This window comes from Rissa tridactyla, chromosome 12, assembly GCF_028500815.1.
Source record: "Rissa tridactyla isolate bRisTri1 chromosome 12, bRisTri1.patW.cur.20221130, whole genome shotgun sequence".
NCBI classification, from domain to species: domain Eukaryota; kingdom Metazoa; phylum Chordata; class Aves; order Charadriiformes; family Laridae; genus Rissa; species Rissa tridactyla.
In genome coordinates, this window is record NC_071477.1 from 18,034,683 (window position 1) to 18,054,575 (window position 19,893).

General features: G+C 53.1%; 1 protein-coding gene and 1 pseudogene across 1 annotated transcript; both read right to left on the bottom strand.

Moving 5' to 3' along the window:
• Positions 1 to 1,398: 1,398 nt before the first annotated feature.
• LOC128916734 (olfactory receptor 14C36-like) lies at positions 1,399 to 2,163 on the bottom strand. Its single transcript, XM_054218751.1, has one exon. The coding sequence runs from the start codon at positions 2,161 to 2,163 to the stop codon at positions 1,399 to 1,401; it is 765 nt and encodes a 254-aa protein (XP_054074726.1).
• Positions 2,164 to 15,393: 13,230 nt separating this feature from the next.
• LOC128916736 (olfactory receptor 14A16-like) lies at positions 15,394 to 18,535 on the bottom strand (annotated as a pseudogene).
• Positions 18,536 to 19,893: the final 1,358 nt, after the last annotated feature.

Here is a 19,893-nt window from a genome sequence, read left to right on the forward strand (position 1 = left end):
ACGTATCCAGAGGCGTGAGGTGTAACCCAGCGATTACAAGGATTAAATACCGAACAGCACAATCCGTGCAAGCCCAGCAATGTATTTCCCACCATGAAAGGAATCGGTACTGACACGTTGTTATCACTGAATAACCGTAACTGGGTTAACGTTGCTGGAAAGGACCAGAGCCATCTACAGACGTCAAGAAGGGTCTAAAGAAGATATTTATCAGCGGCCTGCAGAAAACAAGTTGCAAGCAGAAAGCGGTGGATAAATACAGAGTATACAAGGAAAACTACTGGGTATACAAGGAAAGTATACAAGAGTATACAAGGAAAACTACAAGGTCCAACAACCTGCTGCTTAATAGCAACAGATAAATACCAAAAGGGTATTAGATGCCCTAGGTACCTAGATGCCCACCGCCTGCAAGATAAAACTGACACGAGACCAGGGCATAACCAAAAGGAATATGCAACAGTTCATATTGCATATGCAACATACGCAGCTTCAGAGAGTTACAAGAGGCTTAACTGAAAAGAAAATCAGTTCTGTTTTACCTCCAACCGGGACACTCTCTACGTGCACTGACCTCCAGACACTGTCCCACAGGCCTTCAAGGCACCTCTAGGAACAGCTGATGGCATTTGTGCTCACTCAGGTTTATCCCAGCACCCCCCAGACCTTCATGTCCCTCCCAGGAGCCTGGCTGTGCAAGGACACTGCTGTGTGCTCCCACTCTGCGCACTCACTCACGTTTGCTCTTCACTGATGTTCCTTCTCCTGGGCACGTTACTAGCCGTGTGCTTGAGAGGCATTTTGGGACAAGACCTGAGCCTTCAGGCACTGCCCTGACGCGATCCCCTCGTTATGATGGAAATGCTGTTTTGGAGGCCAGCTCTGTCACAGAAGTGCTCATTCCCTGTCCCTGCCTGCAGCCACAGGACCACCACACCACAAAACTGTCACCAAGCTTCAAGAGCACTCAAGCCTTATACCAAGAGAGGAGCTAAGAAGGAGAGCGCTGAAGTGGAAAGGGAGCAGCTCTGGGAAGACCAAGCGCTGGTGCTCCTTGACAGCGCTCCGGTGCCGGGACTCTTTTCCTCTCCAGCTCTGCACGCAGGATCTGCCCCTGCAGCTCTAGAGAAGGTCTCAAAGGAAGGATCTCAGACAAACAATTCATTGGAAGGTCCTTTATTTTGTTAAAACAGAGAGGGAGGGTGGCTCCTCCTTTACACAGTCTCTGGGTCACACAGAAGGTGGATAAATACATAACTGGAAATGGCACAAATAATGATGTTTCTCTGTGGACAATATTATAATATAGAAAACAAAGCAAAAATACCCCAAACTCACAACCAAAACCAACCTGCAATGAGTTCCATTAGGAGTGATTTGCAGAAGACGACAAGCAGTTTAATGCTTCTGAAAGCATCCAGTTATCACTTTCCACACTGCATCCTTGAGCTGCTGGTTCCTCATGCTGTAGATGAAGGGGTTCACTGCTGGAGGCACCACGGAGTACAGAACTGCTGTCACCAGATCCAGGGATGGGGAGGAGAGGAAGGGGGGCTTCAGGTAGGCAAACACTGCAGTGCTGACAAGCAGGGAGACCACGGCCAGGTGAGGGAGGCACGTGGAAAAGGCTTTGTGCCGTCCCTGCTCAGAGGGGATCCTCAGCACGGCCCTGAAGATCTGCACGTAGGACACCACGATGAAAACAAAACACCCAAAGCCCAAACAGACACTGACCACAAGAAGCCCAACTTCCCTGAGGTAGGCGTGTGAGCAGGAGAGCTTGAGGATCTGGGGGATTTCACAGAAGAACTGGTAAATAGCATTGCCCTGGCAGAGGGGCAGTGAAAATGTATTGGCCGTGTGCAGCAGAGCAGTGAGAAAGCCACTGCCCCAGGCAGCTGCTGCCATGTGGACACAAGCTCTGCTGCCCAGGAGGGTGCCGTAGTGCAGGGGTTTGCAGATGGCCACGTAGCGGTCGTAGGCCATGACGGTGAGAAGAAAATACTCAGCTGACATAAAAAAGAAAAAGAAAAAAAGCTGGGAAGCACATCCTGAGGAGGAAATGGTCCTTGTATCCCAGAGGGAATTGGCCATGGATTTGGGGAGAGTGGTGGAGATGGAGCCCAGGTCAAGAACAGAGAGGTGGAGGAGGAAGAAGTACATGGGGGTGATGGTCCCAGGCTACGGCGGTGATGATGAGGCCGTTGCCCAGGAGGGCAGCCAGGTAGATGCCCAGGAAGAGCCAGAAGTGCAAGAGCTGCAGCTCCCGCGTGTCTGCGAATGCCAGGAGGAGGAACTGGGTGATGGAGCTGCTGTTGGACGTTTGGTGCCTCTGGGCACTGGGACCTGTCTATGGAAGAAAAAAAAAAAAAAAAGTGAGAAATTAGAGCAGACTTCTTTCAAATAAAAGTATTCTATTGCTCTTAGAGCCCCACCCAACTGCGTCTCCCCTTTCAGGAAGACCTTTGGAAGGTCCTTTCTGTACACTCTGGTTGGTGCTGGCTGACAGTCCAGCAGGGAGCTGAGAGCTCTGCAGGATGCAGTCCTGCCCTACAGCCATGGGTAAAAAGGAACACGGGGTGATCTCAGATTAAATCCGCTTGTGGCATCAAAGGGCTTTTCAGCATTGTCATCCCAAATTCACCCGACTGCAGAGCAGAGCTGAGGGCACCTTTTTGTTGCTGTTCTCTTTTCCCACCACAGCCGAGGGGTGTTTTCAAGGCAGAAATCCCTGTCATTTCTGTTGTGCTGCAAGTGAAACCTCGTGGGTCCTAAGAGCCAAGGGGACCGTCCCTCCGTGCAGAGTGAGGACAGCGAGTTTGTCCATCGGAATTGCTCTCAGCTGCCCTGTGCTGGTACCTCTCTCAGCTGGAGGACAATCCCAAGCAGACATTCCCATGAGAAGAAACTGGACACTGCTGAGAGCAGAGGGAGACCATTTACAAGCGCAGGTCTCCCAACCCTTCATGCCATCTCTTTGGACCCGAGGAGGATCTCGGCTCTCCCCTCCCAGCCAGGGACACAGAGGGCTCATTGCGGCTGCCTACCTTCAGCCCTCCAGCTGGATTTACGTGGCCTTGGCACTGACATGTCTACTCTGTGGGGCTCCTAGACAACACAGAGATGCCACGGGAGAGCTGTGCCCTTCTGGAGGGCAGCGTGCAGCCAAGCAGGACGCTCCAGGGAGAGAGTCAACTACCCTAAAGATGGGGTATCCTGATGGGAGGGTCGTCTTACTCTCAGTCCCTCACACTGCCGTCCCCAGAGCCCCAAAAATAAGTGGATTTGGATGCTGTTCCTCCATGGATACACCCGCGTGACAGGACATGCAGCATCAGCGTCTGAGCTGCACCTGAATCCTCACCCCTCACCACAGCAAAAAGAAGGGAAAGAACAACGGCAGCAGAGGCAAGAGGGGAACATGCCAAAGTTCTGCCAAGAGAGTCAGGACAGGGAGACACAGTCAGACACTCGAGCATTTCTCCTCTTTGGTGGTTGGGCTGCTGGAAAGGCAACTCAAGACTAAGTCACCAGCATATTAAGGGGTGGGGAACTCTACTGTGTGGGAGAGGAGACCACGAAATGTCTCCGGGGAAGGTATCCCCACTTGAGGGGATGGCAGGGAGGTGCCATCCTAAACAGGAAAAGAAATTCCTATCTCCCACTACTCATCCATCCCACCAAGAGTGGAAAATTACAACTTTTTTTCTCTCAGGTAAATGCTGCCTTGTAGTCCTTCTTCAAAAAGACCATTAGCAAATGTCCTGGGGGTGATCTGGAGCTGGAAACCTGACCCACACAGCACCCACCCGACTTCAGAAGGACCCTGCCATGCCCTGGGTGGAGTCACTCATTCCCTCCATAGCTTCTCCCCACAGGGCCATGGGGAGCTCCCTGGGCAGGCTGAGAGCTGACCCGGGCAGGCAGCAGAGTCCCTGGCCCAGCACACAGTTCCCTGGGACACGGGGACCCTGCTCTCAAGGACGGTCCTGAGCACCCCTGGATGCACACCCACCTTCACAGCCCTGCAGCCGTCCCTGGGAGAAGGCAGCCGACATGCCCTGTACCTTTGATGATGTGGTAGGGGCGCCCTGCTCTCGAGCACATCCTCAACACCAACGCAGCCTTGAGAGCCTTCCTGACAGATCACGAGACATGGGCCGTGCCAGCTTTAGGAGACTGATCCAGGAAGCCTCTCCACATTATACTGCAGCAGAGACACATCATGCCCTGTCCCTCTGATGGCGCAGCAGGGAAGCCCTGTTCCACACGTTGTCCTTCTCCTCTACGCTAGAGAAACTGTGAGAGTTGTACTTGCAGATCCCGTAGGCTGTGGGTTGTTCCTGCTTCTGGAGATCCCTCCAGCAGCTGCAGATTCATTGCCCTGCAGCCAGAGACTGTGGCAAAGGCTGTGAGGATTTCTCCCAGTGAGCTCTCAGTATTCTCCCACCACAGGCTGCCTTTAAGCTCTGCCGGCCTCACACATCTCCCCTGGGTGCCTGCAGGCCGTGCCCTCAGCCCTGCTGCGCTTGGCAGAGGAGCTGCTCCTGGGCAGGGCTGTCTCTCTGCAGCGCTGCCCGCTTGCCATGAGCTCCCGCCGTCCCAGGAGCCCAGCCCAGCTCCGCAGCAGAGGACCGGCCCGAGGCGTTTTAATGACCCCTCTGGTGGGTTTGGTACCGAGTCCATGAAACTCAGACCCTGAGAGGAAGATGAAGTCGAAGTCAGATTCAAAACCCAAAGTTTCCTGGAGCATTAATGGGTCCCACTGAGGACCATTACCGACAAAGCCTCCACAGTGGCTGGTTAGAGCAGTCAACTGGTGGCAGAGAGGCAAAGGGAATGTAAAGGCGGAATAGATTTGGAGTAAGCCTGGCTGGGTTACATTCAGGCAAAGGACCAAGCCGCGACCCCCAGCCCCTGGGAAGGGAGATCCTGTCCCTCAGAAGTAACTCCGGGCTCTTCCTGGGGCAGTGTGATGTGGGGATGCTCAATGCCAACGGCAGGACTGTGGAACAAGAGCTCCCAGGCTCTTGGGCGGGGAAGGGGAGGCAATGAGACGCTAATGGTGTCAGGATAAAGTGCTTCCTCATAGGCATCAGTGGCAGAGACAGCAGCCGTAGCCGAGGGCAGAAAGAGCTCATCTCTGTTGGTGCGTTTCAGACTTTCTTCATCCCTCTGTCAGCTCCACCACAGGCTGTCCTGCAGTGTCCCACACCTGCACCTCTTTCTCTGCAGGCTGTAGACACCCACCCTGCTACCACACCTTGCTCTCACCTCAGCATCTTCCTTCCTTTACTGATATCTCTCCATCCTCCCTGGCTGCTCCTTGAAACACAAAGCCTCGGGCTGATCCCGTCTCCCTCTGGGTGACTTGTTACAGCACAGCACTGCCCTTGGAGTGACATTTCTTTTTCTTCCTGTGCAGTCTGGACCTCCCCAGATGAAGGTTGCGTCGTTATTTCTTTCTCATGCTGTACCTTACGAGAAAGAAAAGGTCCGTCATCTCTGAAAGCAGCCTTCAAGCACTCTCAGGCTACTGCTATACTGCTTGGAGCCCCCCCAGTGCTGGGGTGAAGAACTCCAGGTCCCTCAGCCACCCCACACAGGTCGTGTGCACTAGGTCCCCAACCCCACCTTGGCAGACCTCCACTCGACACTCTCTAGTCCACCACTACTTCTCAGAAATGGGGAGCAACACACTGGGACACAGCCATGTGTGTGGGGCCACACCGGTGCTGAGCTGAGGGGGACGAGAACTCAGGTTGTCTGGGTGGCCCACGTTCCTCCTAATGCAGCTTGGCCTTGTTCATAGTGTCCATACTCTACTGGCTCGTAGTGCCCAGGCCCAGGTCCTTCTCCTCAGAGCCTCTGCTCAGCCGGTCAGGTCCCAGCCTGTCCTGATGGATGCGCTTATTCTCCCCCTTCCTCCCGGCACACACCGATGCAGGACTGGCCACTTCTCCTTGTAAAACTTCAAGTGACTACTGTTGGCCGAATCCCAGTTTCACAAAGTCCCCATGGACTGAAGCACCGTTTGCTCAGCATTTAATGTTCGCATGCAGCTGGCTCATCTTGACTGGGATGCCTCTCACAAGAGAAGAGCATGAGGAGTTGCAGGGCACTACAAATATCTCTCCTAGAGAAACTTGGGGGTCGGTGCTGATCATGCCATAGGTCTGGACCCAGAGGGGAAGTTGCCCTTTCTGGGAGAGAGCAGCAGGAACAGCTGTGGCTCTGCCTGGGGGGTGGAAGATGACTCAACTGAGAGCTGAAGGGCCAGCACGGGAGGGCAGAACATGGGCACCGCTGTGGTGGGTGGATGTCTGTCTGCTATGGATCCCCTGCTCAGGAAGAGGAAGCAGATGAGGCCTTCTTTAGTCACCTGGAAGAAACCTCATGTTTGCAGGCCCTGGTTCTCATGGCAGACCTGAACTACCCCAGCATTTGCTGAAGGGGCAACACGGTGAGGTGCAAGCCTTACAGGAGAGTTTTGGAGCTCACTGGGGATGTCCTGCTTACAAGGGTGACTGTGATGCCGTGAGGTGAAGTGCCCTGCGGGACTTCCTCCTTACAAACAGGGAAGAGCTGGTCAGGGCTGTAACAGTCAGGGACGAGAAGGTAAAGGTGAGGCTCCTGAAAGAAGCAAACCCATAGGTTTTTCCTTGTGTTTCTTCCCCTCTTCTGAGTCGCCTTTTTAAATCTTCTTTTATTTTTCCCCCTGACAGCCAGAATGTTTTATCAAAACTGTTTTTCAGCAAGAAAGTTGTCAGTGACCGAGGAGGAATCTGTTTACAAAGCTTTCTGTTCTACCTGGCAAAGTTCAAGAATGGATGGAAGGAAGAACACAGGCTTTTCCTCTTTGCCCTCTTTGGCTCTGGTTTTCCCTGATAATCAAACCTTCTCCTTTTCTCCGTCTCTCCTGCTTACCTTTACTTCCCACATCTCATTTGTCACCATCTCCATACTGCTTTCTCTCTGTTTCTCTCCTAATGAAAGGTTAAAGCCACTTTGCTGAGGTGTATAAGCCACTTTGCTTAGCCCATCCTAAAAGATGTATTTAAATAGACTAGAGTAAGAACAATTCAGAAACCCCTATGTTTTTCTCCATCGACTGTAAAGAGACCCTTGGGTAAGAGCCCAAATCCAATCACTTACCTACTGTTTATAGCGGAGTCCTACTCTAAGTCCCATAAGAAGTTTGTTCTTTGTGCAGAAAAGGATGTCGTCTTGTTCTCAGCTGATTCTCCTCTCCATTCTTCTGTTTTCCTTCCAGCCTGTGCCCGAATGTCCCCATGAGCCTCTTTTCTCATCCTTCTACATTCTTTTGCTCTGTCTCATCTTTTTTTAACCTCCTGAAGCATTGCTTCCTCCACTGACCATCTGACCTTACTCATTGCAGCTGGGATACGAAATATTGAACCATACCAGTGTCACGGAGCTCCTTCTTTTGGGCTTCTCCTCCACCGTCAGGAGCACCTAACGGCAATAACTCTCCGTGCTTTGTACCTGGTTATCTTAGTTTGCCCTTTTTAGAGGCCTGGTTGACGGAGTCCCTTGGGAAGCAGTCCTGAAGGGCAAAGGAGTCCTGGAAGGCTGGACAGGAGCAGGCCATCCCCATGTGCCTAAAACCAGGCTGGCGGGGAAGAAGACCAGCCTGGCCAAACAGAGAGCTTTGTCTTGAACTTGGGGAAAGAAGGAGTTTATGACCTTTTGAAGAAGGGGCGGGCAACTCAGGGGGACCACAAGGATGTCGTGAGCTTATGCAGGGAAAAAATTAGAGGGGCCAAAGCCATCTAGGTCTTTACCTGGCTACTGCCGTAAAAGACAATAAAAAATGTTTCTATAATTACATTAGAAACACAAAGAGAGCTAAGGAGAATCTCCATCCTTTATTGGATGCAGCGGGAAACATAGTGATAATGGGTGAGGAAAAGGCTGAGGTACTTCATACCTTCTTTGCCTCAGTCTTTAACGGTAAAGACCAGTAGTTCTCTGGGTACGCAGCACCTGAGCTGGAAGACAGGGATGGGGAGCAGCATGGAGCCCCCATAATCCAAGGGGACTAAGTGAGGGACCTGCTACAGGACCTAGACATAGACAAGTCTATGGGGCCAGATGGGATCCACCCAACGGTACTGAGGGAGCTCTTGGAGAAGCTCACCAAGCCCCTTTCCATCATTTATCAGATGCCCATCTACAAGAAGGGAGAGAAGGAGGATCCGGGGACCTACAGGCCTGTCGTCTGACCTCGGTGCTGGGGAAGATTATGGAACAGATCATCCTGAGTGCCATCATGCGGCACGTGAGGACAACCAGGTGATCAGGCCTAGTCAGCATGGGTGTGTGAAAGGCAGGTCCTGCTTGACAAACCTGATCTCCTTCTATGAGAAGGTGACCCGCTTAGTGGAGGAGGGAAAGGCTGTGGATGTTCTTTACCTAAACTTTGAGAAAGTCTTTGACAGCCATTTCCCAAAGCATTCTTCTGGAGAAACTGCCTGCTCAGGGCTTGGGCAGGCGTACTCTTCGCTGGTAAAAACCTGGCTGGATGGTTGGGCCAAAGAGTGGCCAAAGTGGTGGTGAACAGGGTTTAACGCAGTTGGCAGCTGGTCACACGTGGTGTTCCCCAGGGCCTACAACTGGGGCCAGTTCCTTTTCATGTCTTTATCAATGATTTGTATGAATGTTTCCAGTGCACCCTCAGTAAGTTTGCAGGAGACACCAAGTTGTGCTGGAGTGTCGACCTGCTTGAGGGTAGAAAGGCTTTGCAGAGGGATCTGGACAGGCTGGATCGATGGGCCGAGGCCAATGGTATGAGGTTCAACAAGGCCAAGTGCCGGGTCCTACACTTGGGTCACAAGAACCCCATGCAGCGTTACAAGTTTGGGGAAGAGCAGCTGGAGAGCTGCCTGGCAGAAAAGGACCTGGGGGTTCTGGTTGACAGCCGGCTGGATACGAGCCAGCAGTGTGCCCAGGTGGCCAAGGTGGCCAACAGCATCCTGGCCTGTATCAGGACCAGTGTGGCCAGCAGGACTCGGGAAGCGATTGTACCTCTGTACTATGCACTGCTGAGGTCCCACCTCGAGTGCTGTGTCCAGTTTTGGTCCCCTCAGTTTAAGAAAGACATTGAGGTCCTGGAGCATTTCCAAAGAAGCTGAACGAAGGTGGTGAAGGTTCTGGAGCGTCTGAGGGAGCTGGGGGTGTTCAGCCTGGAGAAAAGGAGGTTGAAGACCTTCTCGCTCTCTACAACTTCCTGAAAGGAGGTTATAAGGGAGGTGGGTGTTGTCTCTTCTCCCAAGTAACGAGATATATGAAGAGAGGAAATGGTTGTAAGTTGTGCCAGGAGAGATTTAGATTGGATAGTAGGAAAAACTTCTTCACTGAAATGTTTGTCAAGCACTGGAACAGGCTGCCCAGGCTGAGTCACCATCCCTGGAGGTGTTTACGGGATGTTGAGATGTGGCACGTAGGGATGTGGTGTAGTGGTGGACGTGGCAGTGTGAGGTTTACAGTTGGACTCAATGATCTTGAAGGTCCTCTCCAACCTAAATGATCGTGTGAGTCGATGATTCTTTTGAAGCTCAGGACTTTGTTTCGTCCTTGCCCCTTCTTTGGGAGGCCAGGAGGTGCCACAGAATGTTACTACCCTTGGCATTGCTCCCCCTCGCATCCCACTGCCCCCAGGAAGAGCCCTGGGCCACAAGTGAGGGACAGGAACTGCCTTGCCAGGGCCGGGGGCGAGGGCTTGGCCTTTCTGCTGCATCAAACCAAGCCAGGGTTTGCTCAGCATCACAGCCACCTGCACTCTGCCTTTGCCCACCTGCAGTCACAGCCTCCACTTATCTGCTCTAACGAGTCCCTGGGGAGGCCTTGTCAGTAAAGGCCCTCAGAGGGCTCCTTAATGCTTCCAGGTACTTGGAGTTTTTCCTTCTGATTTCTTGAGCACTCTGTTCAATCTTCTCTCAGGATCTGAGGCTCATGGACCCAGCAGCAAATACCCCGTGGGGCTCATTAAAAGACAGAAAGCCCTAACAAGGTATTTCTCTCTTTGTAATTTTCTTCAAGTCTTCAAGAGCAGTACAGCTAATTGGAGAGGTTCTGTAGTGTAGTTAAGGAGGAAGGTTTCCAAGTGCATCTAATGAAAACGATTTCTTGCTTTTCAAGGGTATATTTTATTCCTTTTCAGTGTAAAGAAGAGGTGACAGAAGCATTCTCCAAGGGACAGTGATGCAGAGTGTCTCCTCAGGAGGTCTGGACAGGGAGGAAAAGCGGTCCCTTGGGGTCTGGCACTGTGTGGACAGCTTTGCTCCTCACCTCCCACACCCCACCATTTCTGGCATTGGCCACCTGGGACTTCCATCACTGCTCCTTGCATCAGACTTCTCCACTGACCTTTGCAGCTGGATGTTACAGCCCCGTTGCACCATCTCCCACCTGCTCAGCTGAGAGACCTGGCTGCACACGGGCACAGGAGAATTTGTCCTGTTCCTCAGAAAAGACAAGTAAAGCATAATCAGTTTTCATAAACGATAAAATAGACTCTGTAATCATACGCTAAGTACAAGCTACCACTAAGGAGCTTGCCTTTCTGCAAGGGAAAATCTTAATGAGAAATATTTGAGGCAGGTAGACACAAAAAGATAGATCTAAACACAATTAAAGAGCTGGCTTAGGAGACAATTGGAGTGTGTAAAGACAGGCAAGCTTTTAATCCCAGAAGCTCAAAGCAGCAGCACAGGTGAGAGGTATCTGAATGAGCAAAGAGCAAAGGCAGGAGAAAACTGGAGAATAATGGAAAGGGCCTTTGCCTAGACAGCCTGCGTCTGAAACGATGACTGCAGAAACGGCCGTTGCACCAGGATAAGTGTGAGTATATGAAAGATTAGAGGAAGTAAACACGCTGCATTAGAGGGAGACTAGTGGTAATGAGGTTGCAGGGGAAGATCGATGTTTCTTTGGAATATCCCTTTTGAAAGGTCATGGGATCGGCAGAGGTCTCTTGTGAGAAGTGAAAAATCGGTCTTGCACTCCTCTGTGCAAGAGGCCAAGAGTGCAACCCAGGGAAGCCCAGGCTGTACAAGCTCACTTTGGTGATCAGTGTGCCATCACTGAGAGTCTTCCTGGGGGACATTTCTGGGCACCAATAGCAGAAGAACGTGTCCAAGAACCATCAGCATGGAGTTACCAAGGGTAAATCAAAGAAAAAGGAAGCAAGGTGGAAGCAAGGACAAGTAGACGGGGAGGAATAAAGGGAAATTGTCCAAGCAGCCAGGGGTCAGGTTAAGCAAGCCAAAGCCCAGATGGAGTTAAGTGTGGCCTGGAACACCAAGGGCAACAAGCAAAACTTCTATAGCTATGTCAGTGACAAAAGGAAGACTAGGGAAAATGTGCGCCCACTCAGGAAGGAAACGGGAGACCTGGTCACCCGGGATATGGAGAAGGCTGAGGTACTCAATGACTTCTTTGCCTTGGTCTTCACCGGCAAGGGTTCTAGCCACACCTCCCAAGTCACAGCAGGCAAAGGCAGGGCCTGGGAGAATGAGGTACTGCCCACAGTAGGTGACGATCAAGTACGAGACCATCTAAGGAAGCTGAAGGTGCACAAGTCCATGGGACCTGATGAGATTAATCCGCGGGTCCTGAAGGAACTGGCAGATGAAGTTACCAAGCCACTATCCATCATATTTGAGAACTCGTGAAGTTCTTGCTGGCTGAAAAAGGGGAAACACAGCACCTGTTTTCGACAAGGGAGTACAGTTAGGTCTGAGGAACTACAGGCCGGTCAGTCTCGCCTCTGTTCCCAGCAAGGTCATGGAGGAGATTCCTCCTGGAAACTTGGCTAAGGCCCATGGAAAATAAGGAGGTGACTGGTGACAGCCAATATGGCTTCACTAAGGGCAAATCGTGACTGACAAATATGATGGCCTCCTACGATGGTGGTGGTAGGCATTTGTGGATAAGGAAAGAGCAACTGATATCATCTGCCTGGACTTGTGCACAGAATTTGACACTGTCCCGCTCACCATCCTGGTCTCTAAATTGGAGAGTCGTGGATTTGGTGGAAGGATCGCTCGACGGATACAGAATTGACTGGATGGCTGTACTCAAAGAGTTGCGGTCAATGGCTCAATGTCCAAGTGGCGAGCAGTGATGAGTGGTGTTCCTCAAGGGTTGGTACTGGGACCGGTGCTGTTCAACATCTTGGTTGGCAACATGGAGAGTAGGATTGCGTGCACCCCAACAAGCTTGCTGATGACACCAAGCTGTGTGGTGCGGTCAACACGCTAGAGGGAAGGGATGCCATCCAGAGGGACCTGAACAGGCTGGAGAGCTGGGCCCGTGCAACCGTCATGAAGTTCAACAAGGCTGAGTGCAAGGTCCTGCACTGCGTCACAGCAAACCCAGGCACAACTACAGGCTGGGCAGAGAATGGCTTGAGAGCATCCCTGAGGAGAAGGCCTTGGGTGTATTGGCTGCTGAGAGGCTCAACATGAGCTGGCGATGGGTGCCACAGCCCAGAAAGCCAACTGCATCCTGGGCTGCATCACGAGCAGCATGGCCAGCAGGTTGAGGGAGGTGATTCTCCCCCTCTGCTCCGCTCTAGTGAGACCCCCACCTGGAGTCCTGTGTCCAGCTCTGGGGCCCACAATATAAGAAGGACACGGACCTGTTGGAGTGAGTTCAGAGGACATGAAGATGATCCGAGGGCTGGAGCACCTCTGCCATGAGGACAGGCTGGGAGAGTTGGGGGTGTCCAGCCTGGAGAAGAGAAGGCTCCAGGGAGACCTTAGAGCCCCTTCCAGTCCCTAAAGGGCTACAGAAAAGGTGGAGAGTAACTCTTTGTCAGGGAGTGTAGCAATTGGACAAATTTTCTATTAAAAGAGGGTAGATTTACCTTTGCTATTGGGAAGAAATCTTTCCCTCTGAGGGTGGTGAGACACTGGCATCGGCTGCCCAGAGAAGTTGTGGATGCTTCTTCCCTGGAGGTTTCGAGGCGAGGTTGGATGGGATCTTTGAGTAACCCGGTCTAGTGGGAGTTGTCCCTGCCAAGACAACCCGCATGCTGATGGATTGAACCACGAGCCGACAGGGACTATAAACTAGTGCCATGCCAGCCCCCATCTGGGACCCTCACCACCCTCACTTGAGAACTACAGATCAACGGGACACCGTTGAACTCCAAGGACCGTCAAGATGCCAGCGGGCCTGTGGTGGTGACTATACTCTTGCTGTGCTCCGTAACACTCCTCTCTTTTCTTCCTGTTCTCTATTTCCTCCTTTACTCTATTGCTCGTCTTGGTGACTAATGCTGGGGAATAACAATAAATCTGCAGTGAGCGGCATCTGACCTCATTTGTGTCTTAATCTCATGCTCATAATCAGCCCGAACCCCTCCCGGACCAAACGTAGTCAGACCAGGACGTAACAAGGGCCTTGTGATGTGAGGGGTGACTCTCATTGCCAAGGGGTGACCTCGTTGCTGTCTTCAACGTCCTCCTGCTGGGGAGTGCAGAGGGAGGTGCTGACCTCTTTTCTCTAGTGTCCGGTGATAGGATGCAAGGGAATGGCTTACAGCTGTGTCTGTCAAAGTTCAGACTGGCTATTGGAAGTAAGTTCTTCCCTAGAAGAGTGGTGAAGGGGTTGATGACCCCAAGCCTGCCATTGATCAAGAAGTGACGTGACAACACTCTTAGATATGTGCCTTAACTTGCAGGTTGCCCTGTGTGGAGTCAAGAGTTGGACTTGATGATCCTCATGGCTCCCTTCCAACTGCTGTGATTCTATGAGCCCCATCCAGTTCCTCCTTGTCTGTGAGTAAGAGTGCAAATGTGGTCAGCTCAGGAGCTTTCTCGGCCAAAACCGGTCTTCAGCATCCTCTGGAATTCTCTTGGGCTGATTCTTTCCAGCGCCACTGACCTTGCAGCAGATTTTGTGGTGGTTCAACTACCCACGTAAGGCTGGAGCAGCGACTACAAGGCTTCCTCCGAGACAAGGCCCTCTGCGCTCCCTGCTCCCCTGTGCACAGAGCACACCTCTGCCTCCTCACCACCATGCCTGCCTTCCTGAGGAACCCTACCCATCCATGGCTGCCCTCCCACCACCCAGCCTGTCCCACGACAGCTCTGCCATCCCATGGAGGCAGGGCAGAGACAGGTGCCGGTAAAGAGGAAGCTGATGGATATTGGATGCGGAGTCCATCGGAGATGATGACAGAAGAAGAGAGGGCGCGAAGCAGGCAAAGGTGACCCAAATTGAGGTGTTGCTTGTGAGTCGCTTCTTTTACAGGACCCTGACTGGCCAACAGCTGGGAGGAGCCATTTTGAGGCAAAGAGACACATCACAAAACCACTCATCCCAACAGAGGAACATACAGGGTTCCTGTAATACTCCCCTGAGTAAAATTAGGGGCAGAGAGGAAGGACTCCTGACTTCTCATGCCACCATCAAGTACAGGTGAGCTTTGCCTTTTCTCAAAACATGCCCATGTGACACAGGCACTAAATATCAAAGCCTTTTCTGTAGCCTGTCCTTGCTTTCACTTCCTAATGGCTGCTTCGAGGCCGCTGCCAGCGCACTGTCCGTCACTGGCACAGCCCTGCTGCCCCAAATGTGGTCCCATAGACCTGCTGCACAGGAACGGTAGAGGGTAAGTTCATTCAGGGTGGGGAGATGCAACCCTGGCACAGTCCCCTGACAGCCCTCAGGGCTCTGTCCTTATCAGCCTTCCTGCTTGGGCAGCCTCCAGCAGTGCCCTTGTCGCGCAGGAGCTGCTGCGAGCTGATGTGTGACAGAGAAACCTGATTCTCCTTCTCACATCTCATTTCTGACACACACACGGTGCCCCGTGCTTCTCCAGGGACAGGCCTGCTCCCCAGAGAGTCTTTCCCCAGCTGACCGGTCAGTGCTTGCCTGGCCAGACATTCCTGGTTCCCTCCCCATGCTCCCTGCAAGGCCTCAAGCTGGTGGTGCTGCTCTGCAGAGCAAGGGGCTTGTGGAGCCCCTGGGCAACGAGGAGAGCCCACACTGGCTGTGCTGGCCAGGCTGGGAAGCAGACCCTTCCCAGGGCTCTGTGGACAATCACGGGACATTCCATCTCTCTCAGGGAGTGTGTCAGGCTCATCACGGGATCTAGCCCATGGCCCTCATTAGCCTGGCCATCTTTTGCTTTTACCTTCTTGTGAAACTCCATCCATTGTGCACCCAACGCAAGGCACGCGGTGTCTCTGGACACCTCTTGTGCTCTTCTGGTAGCTCCTGATAGCGCCCTGAAGAACAGGAGTCTTCAGCAGGTACGGGAGCCCATGGCAGGGATGATTTATAGGGTCCCTTCTAACCCAAACCGTTCTATGATTCTATGATTCTATGAAAAAAGCAAGTATTTGTGTAGTGACAGGTTTATAACTGATACAATGACCACAAGACAAATGCTGCCGGAAATAAATACGAGGTCACTTGTAAAGAGAGATGGGAGATTCGCTGCTGCTGAAGCAAACTGGTAGAATCACAGGCCTTCCAGAGGGCACCCTTGAGCTCCTTGTTCCTCAGGCCATAGATGAGGGGATTCACTGTTGGAGGAACCACCAAGTACACAACAGCCACCACCAGATCCAGGGATGGGGAGGAGAGGAAGGGGGGCTTCAAGTGGGCAAACACTGCAGTGCTGACAAGCAGGGAGACCACGGCCAGGTGAGGGAGGCACGTGGAAAAGGCTTTGTGCCGTCCCTGCTCAGAGGGGATCCTCAGCACGGCCCTGAAGATCTGCACATAGGACACCACGATGAAAACAAAACACCCAAACAATAAATAGACAGTAAGAACAAGAAGCCCAACTTCCCTGAGGTAGGCGTGTGAGCAGGAGAGCTTGAGGATCTGGGGGATTTCACAGAAGAACTGGTAAATAGCATTGCCCTGGCAGAGGGGCAGTGAAAATGTATTGGCCGTGTGCAGCAGAGCAGTGAGAAAGCCACTGCCCCAGGCAGCTGCTGCCATGTGGACACAAGCTCTGCTGCCCAGGAGGGTGCCGTAGTGCAGGGGTTTGCAGATGGCCACGTAGCGGTCGTAGGCCATGATGGTGAGAAGGGCAAACTCTGCTTCAAAGAAGAAGGCAAGCAGAAAGACCTGGGCAGCACATCCCGCGTAGGAGATGACGCTGGTGTCCCAGAGGGAATTGGCCATGGATTTGGGGAGAGTGGTGGAGATGGAGCCCAGGTCAAGAACAGAGAGGTTGAGGAGGAAGAAGTACATGGGGGTGTGGAGGTGATGGTCCCAGGCTACGGCGGTGATGATGAGGCCGTTGCCCAGGAGGGCAGCCAGGTAGATGCCCAGGAAGAGCCAGAAGTGCAAGAGCTGCAGCTCCCGCGTGTCTGCGAATGCCAGGAGGAGGAACTGGGTGATGGAGCTGCTGTTGGACATTTGCTGTTTCTTGTCATGGGGGCTCTGTCCAAAGAAGGAAAAACACAGGGAAAAATTAGGACAGCCTTCTTTGAGCAAAGATGCTCCCTTTTTCTTACCTTGTCTGTGTTTTTCATTTTTCACTATCACATCTGGTGAGTGTTCTTTTTAAGGGCAGAAATCCTCAGTTTTATCACTAAAAATGGGAAGAGTCTTGAGACGGGACAAGCAAACAGGCTCAGCTCCCTTTGGCCTAGTGCAGAGCCAGGAGAGCTGCAGTGTCCATCAGTCTTTTTCCCATCTGTCCTGCACTTTTGCTTGTGCTGCACCTGAAGATGAATTCACACACAACTTGCTCTTGCATAAAACCCAAACAGCTGAGCTCCCACGGGAGCAGAGGAGCACTGGTTCAAAGAGCAGATCTGCGAACTCTTCTCTGTCTCAGCCCAGAGGTGGAGCTGTGAGTGTGATGGAGACAGCAGGACACGACACAACCCCTCCCAGCGAGAAGCAAAGGACTTGGAGAGGAGAGTGCCGAACCCCCGAGGAAAGGCTCAGCCCTCCCTGGGATCCCACCGGAGAGCTGTGCCTTTCTGGGGGCAGCTGGCAAGCCCAGCAGGACAGGCAAAGCGGACAGTCAGGGGTCCCAGAGATGGGGTGCTCTAGAGAGTCACGTCATTGCCCCTCAGTCAACGCCCAGAAGACAACTCCAGTGAAGGACCAAAAGAGAGCTGCCTGAACGCCCCCTCCCCAGTGCGTGTCGGCATTTCCCCCCAGCCCTTGCCCATGTCTCTGCTGCCTGGAGCTGCCCCTGCCCGGAGCCCTTTGTCTGCGCCCAGGTCTCCTCCCTGCCAGTGCCCCCAGAGCCCATCCCACCCGCTGGGGGCTCAGCTCTGCCCTGCACACCCCTCCCGGCAGCAGGGCACTGCCCAGGGCCATCTCTGGCTGTGCAGGCTCCCGTGGGGACATCGAGCAACCCTGATGAGGCTGGAAAAGCGATATTGGTGCTGTCTGTGAGCAGCAGGGTGTTGCTTCCTGATACTCCCTGGTTCATTCACCTCTAACAGAAACAGATTGGGAATTTCAGTGCCTCCTCCTGAACTGAGAGATAAAGCTCTCTGCCCACCCAGAAAACGCAGAGTAGGAGATTACAAGAACAGAATCCTTGCCTTTCAGGCAGAGCCTGCCTCGCTGTGCTTCTTGAAAAGTCTCCTGTAGTCACCTGCAGCTGTGGGCAGCCCCGAACCACGCAGCACCCCCTCGACAGCAGGGCCCTGCCCTGCCAGAGTTTCTCCTTCCACCCACAGCTTCTCCCCACAGAAGCTCCGGGGGGAGCTCCCCGGGCAGGCTGAGAGCTGACCCTGGCAGACGGCAGAGGCCCTGCCCCGGCAAACAGCCCCTGGGGTGCAGGGACCCTGCTCTGAAGGACAGCCCTGGGCACCCCTGGCTGCACGCCCACTTGCACACCTCCACAACCATCCCCAGCAGAAAGCAGCCGTCGTGCCCTGTGCCTCTGATGGCGCAGCAGGGAAGCCCTGCTCGGGAGCACACCCTCCTCCTGTACAGTAGAGAAACTAAGAGAGTCCTCCTGACAGATGCCGTCGGCTGTCAGAGGCACCAGGTCTAGGAGATCCCTCCAGGAACTGAAGCTGCAGTGCCCTGCAGCCAGAGGCTTACCGCGCAGAGGGCTGTGAAGATTTCTTCCCCAAAGAGGTCTCAACGTCCTCCCACTCCCAACTGCTTTAAGCTCTCTCAGCCTCACAGATCTCCTCTCGCTGCCTGCAGGCAGTGCCCCCAGCCCTGCTCCTGGGCAGAGCTGTCTCTCTGCAGCGCTGCCCGCTTGCCATGAGCTCCCTCCGTCCCAGGAGCCCAGCCCAGCTCCGCAGCAGAGGACCAGCCCGAGGCAGCGCTTCCTCTGTCCCCTCTTGGCTCCCTCAAACATCTCCCTGGGGCTCCAGGGGAACCGCCTGTGAAACAAACTGAAGTCATTACTGATGTTCCCTTCCTCAGCTGGGGAGAGAGACTTCTTTCCAGCTGGGTTCTTTCCCCTCCCAGAGACAGAGTTAGGGACAAGAAGAGTTGATTCTTGGACCAAGAATCTAGGTCCAAGAATCACCTCTTCTTGTCCCACTATGAGATAGGACATCCAAATAGTGAAAGGGAGAAATCTCCCCTACCTCCTGTACCCTCGCAAACAACAGGGGACATCTGAGGTGCCAGAGGTGGTCCAGAACACTTGCAGGTAACAGTAAGCTCTAACGGAGCAGTTCAGCGGGACAGGGCAGCGTCTGGGGCCGTCATTTTGGGACATTGCTTTGGCCAGCTGAAGTGACAGCAGATGTCCATGTTTAGGACAATGAAGCCTGTTCCTGCTCAATATGTCCAGGGCAGCCTATAGAGCTATTCCTCTGAGCAAATGGAGTCATTGCCACTGGAAGAGTTCTCTCTCTCTCTCTTCTCCACCAGCTGTCTTTACCAGATCTCCATTAGGGCTGGTTTCTCATTGACACCCCTACAATGCCTAACCTAATTCAGGGCAGCTGCCCAATTTCAAGGTTAACTCCATCCCGTGGTGCTGCCTGAGGTGCCAGGGCTCTCCAGCACAACTGCGTGCAGCCAGCAGGGACAGCACAAGACTTGCACGAACACCATCCCCATTCAGAGCAGCCGTGTAACAGACCCCAAGAGAACTTGAGACACGTTCGGTGCTTTCATTCAAGCAACTGCAGTGAGGCAAGTCCTGTCCCATCTCAATCCAGTAGATGTAGGCAGTGCTTCTCCCACATCCTTCAGTCATACTTGTGATGACGCAGTCAAGGAACAGTGTTCCTGGATCACGGGATGTCTATAGCCAAGGACATTTTGAAAAGCACCTTGTCCTTCCTGGAGATCAGCTTCACCTGCACCACAGGCCCTCTGGGGCTGCAGAGACCCCACAGACAGCAAAACCCTCTCCTGCCGGGGCTGCACCATCCAGCCCTGCTTCTCTCTCGTCCTGAGGAGAGCAGGGTTTGATCTCCTCATTTCGCCTTTACGTTGCCATCTGCCATCCCCCCCCAGCATGCTCTGAACCAAACCTTTTGCCTGCACGGTACTTGGGCACTTGGGAACAGCTTGCTCTGTTGCACGCCTGAGCTTGGCCCTGGTGCCACGACTGAGGTCCAGCACATCTCTGCTCTGACATAAAGAACCAGTAATCAAGGAGAGGAAGTGGACCAACTCTTACTTAACCAACCTGAGGGAGTCTTGGGATCATCAATGACTTCGCGTCTTCCTGGGGACATCAATGGCCCTGTGTATTGAGTTGACATGGATAGGTTTTGGTAGGGGTGAGGGGGGGTGCAGAGGCAGCTTAGGAGAAAAGAGATCAAGAGCTGACTCCATGTGAGAGAGAGCCCATTTCAGCTGGCTCCAAAACGGACATGCCACTGCCCAAAGCTGCGCCCGTAAGCAATTCTCGTGGCACCTCTGTGACAGCATATTGAAGAAAGGCTAAAAGAGAGA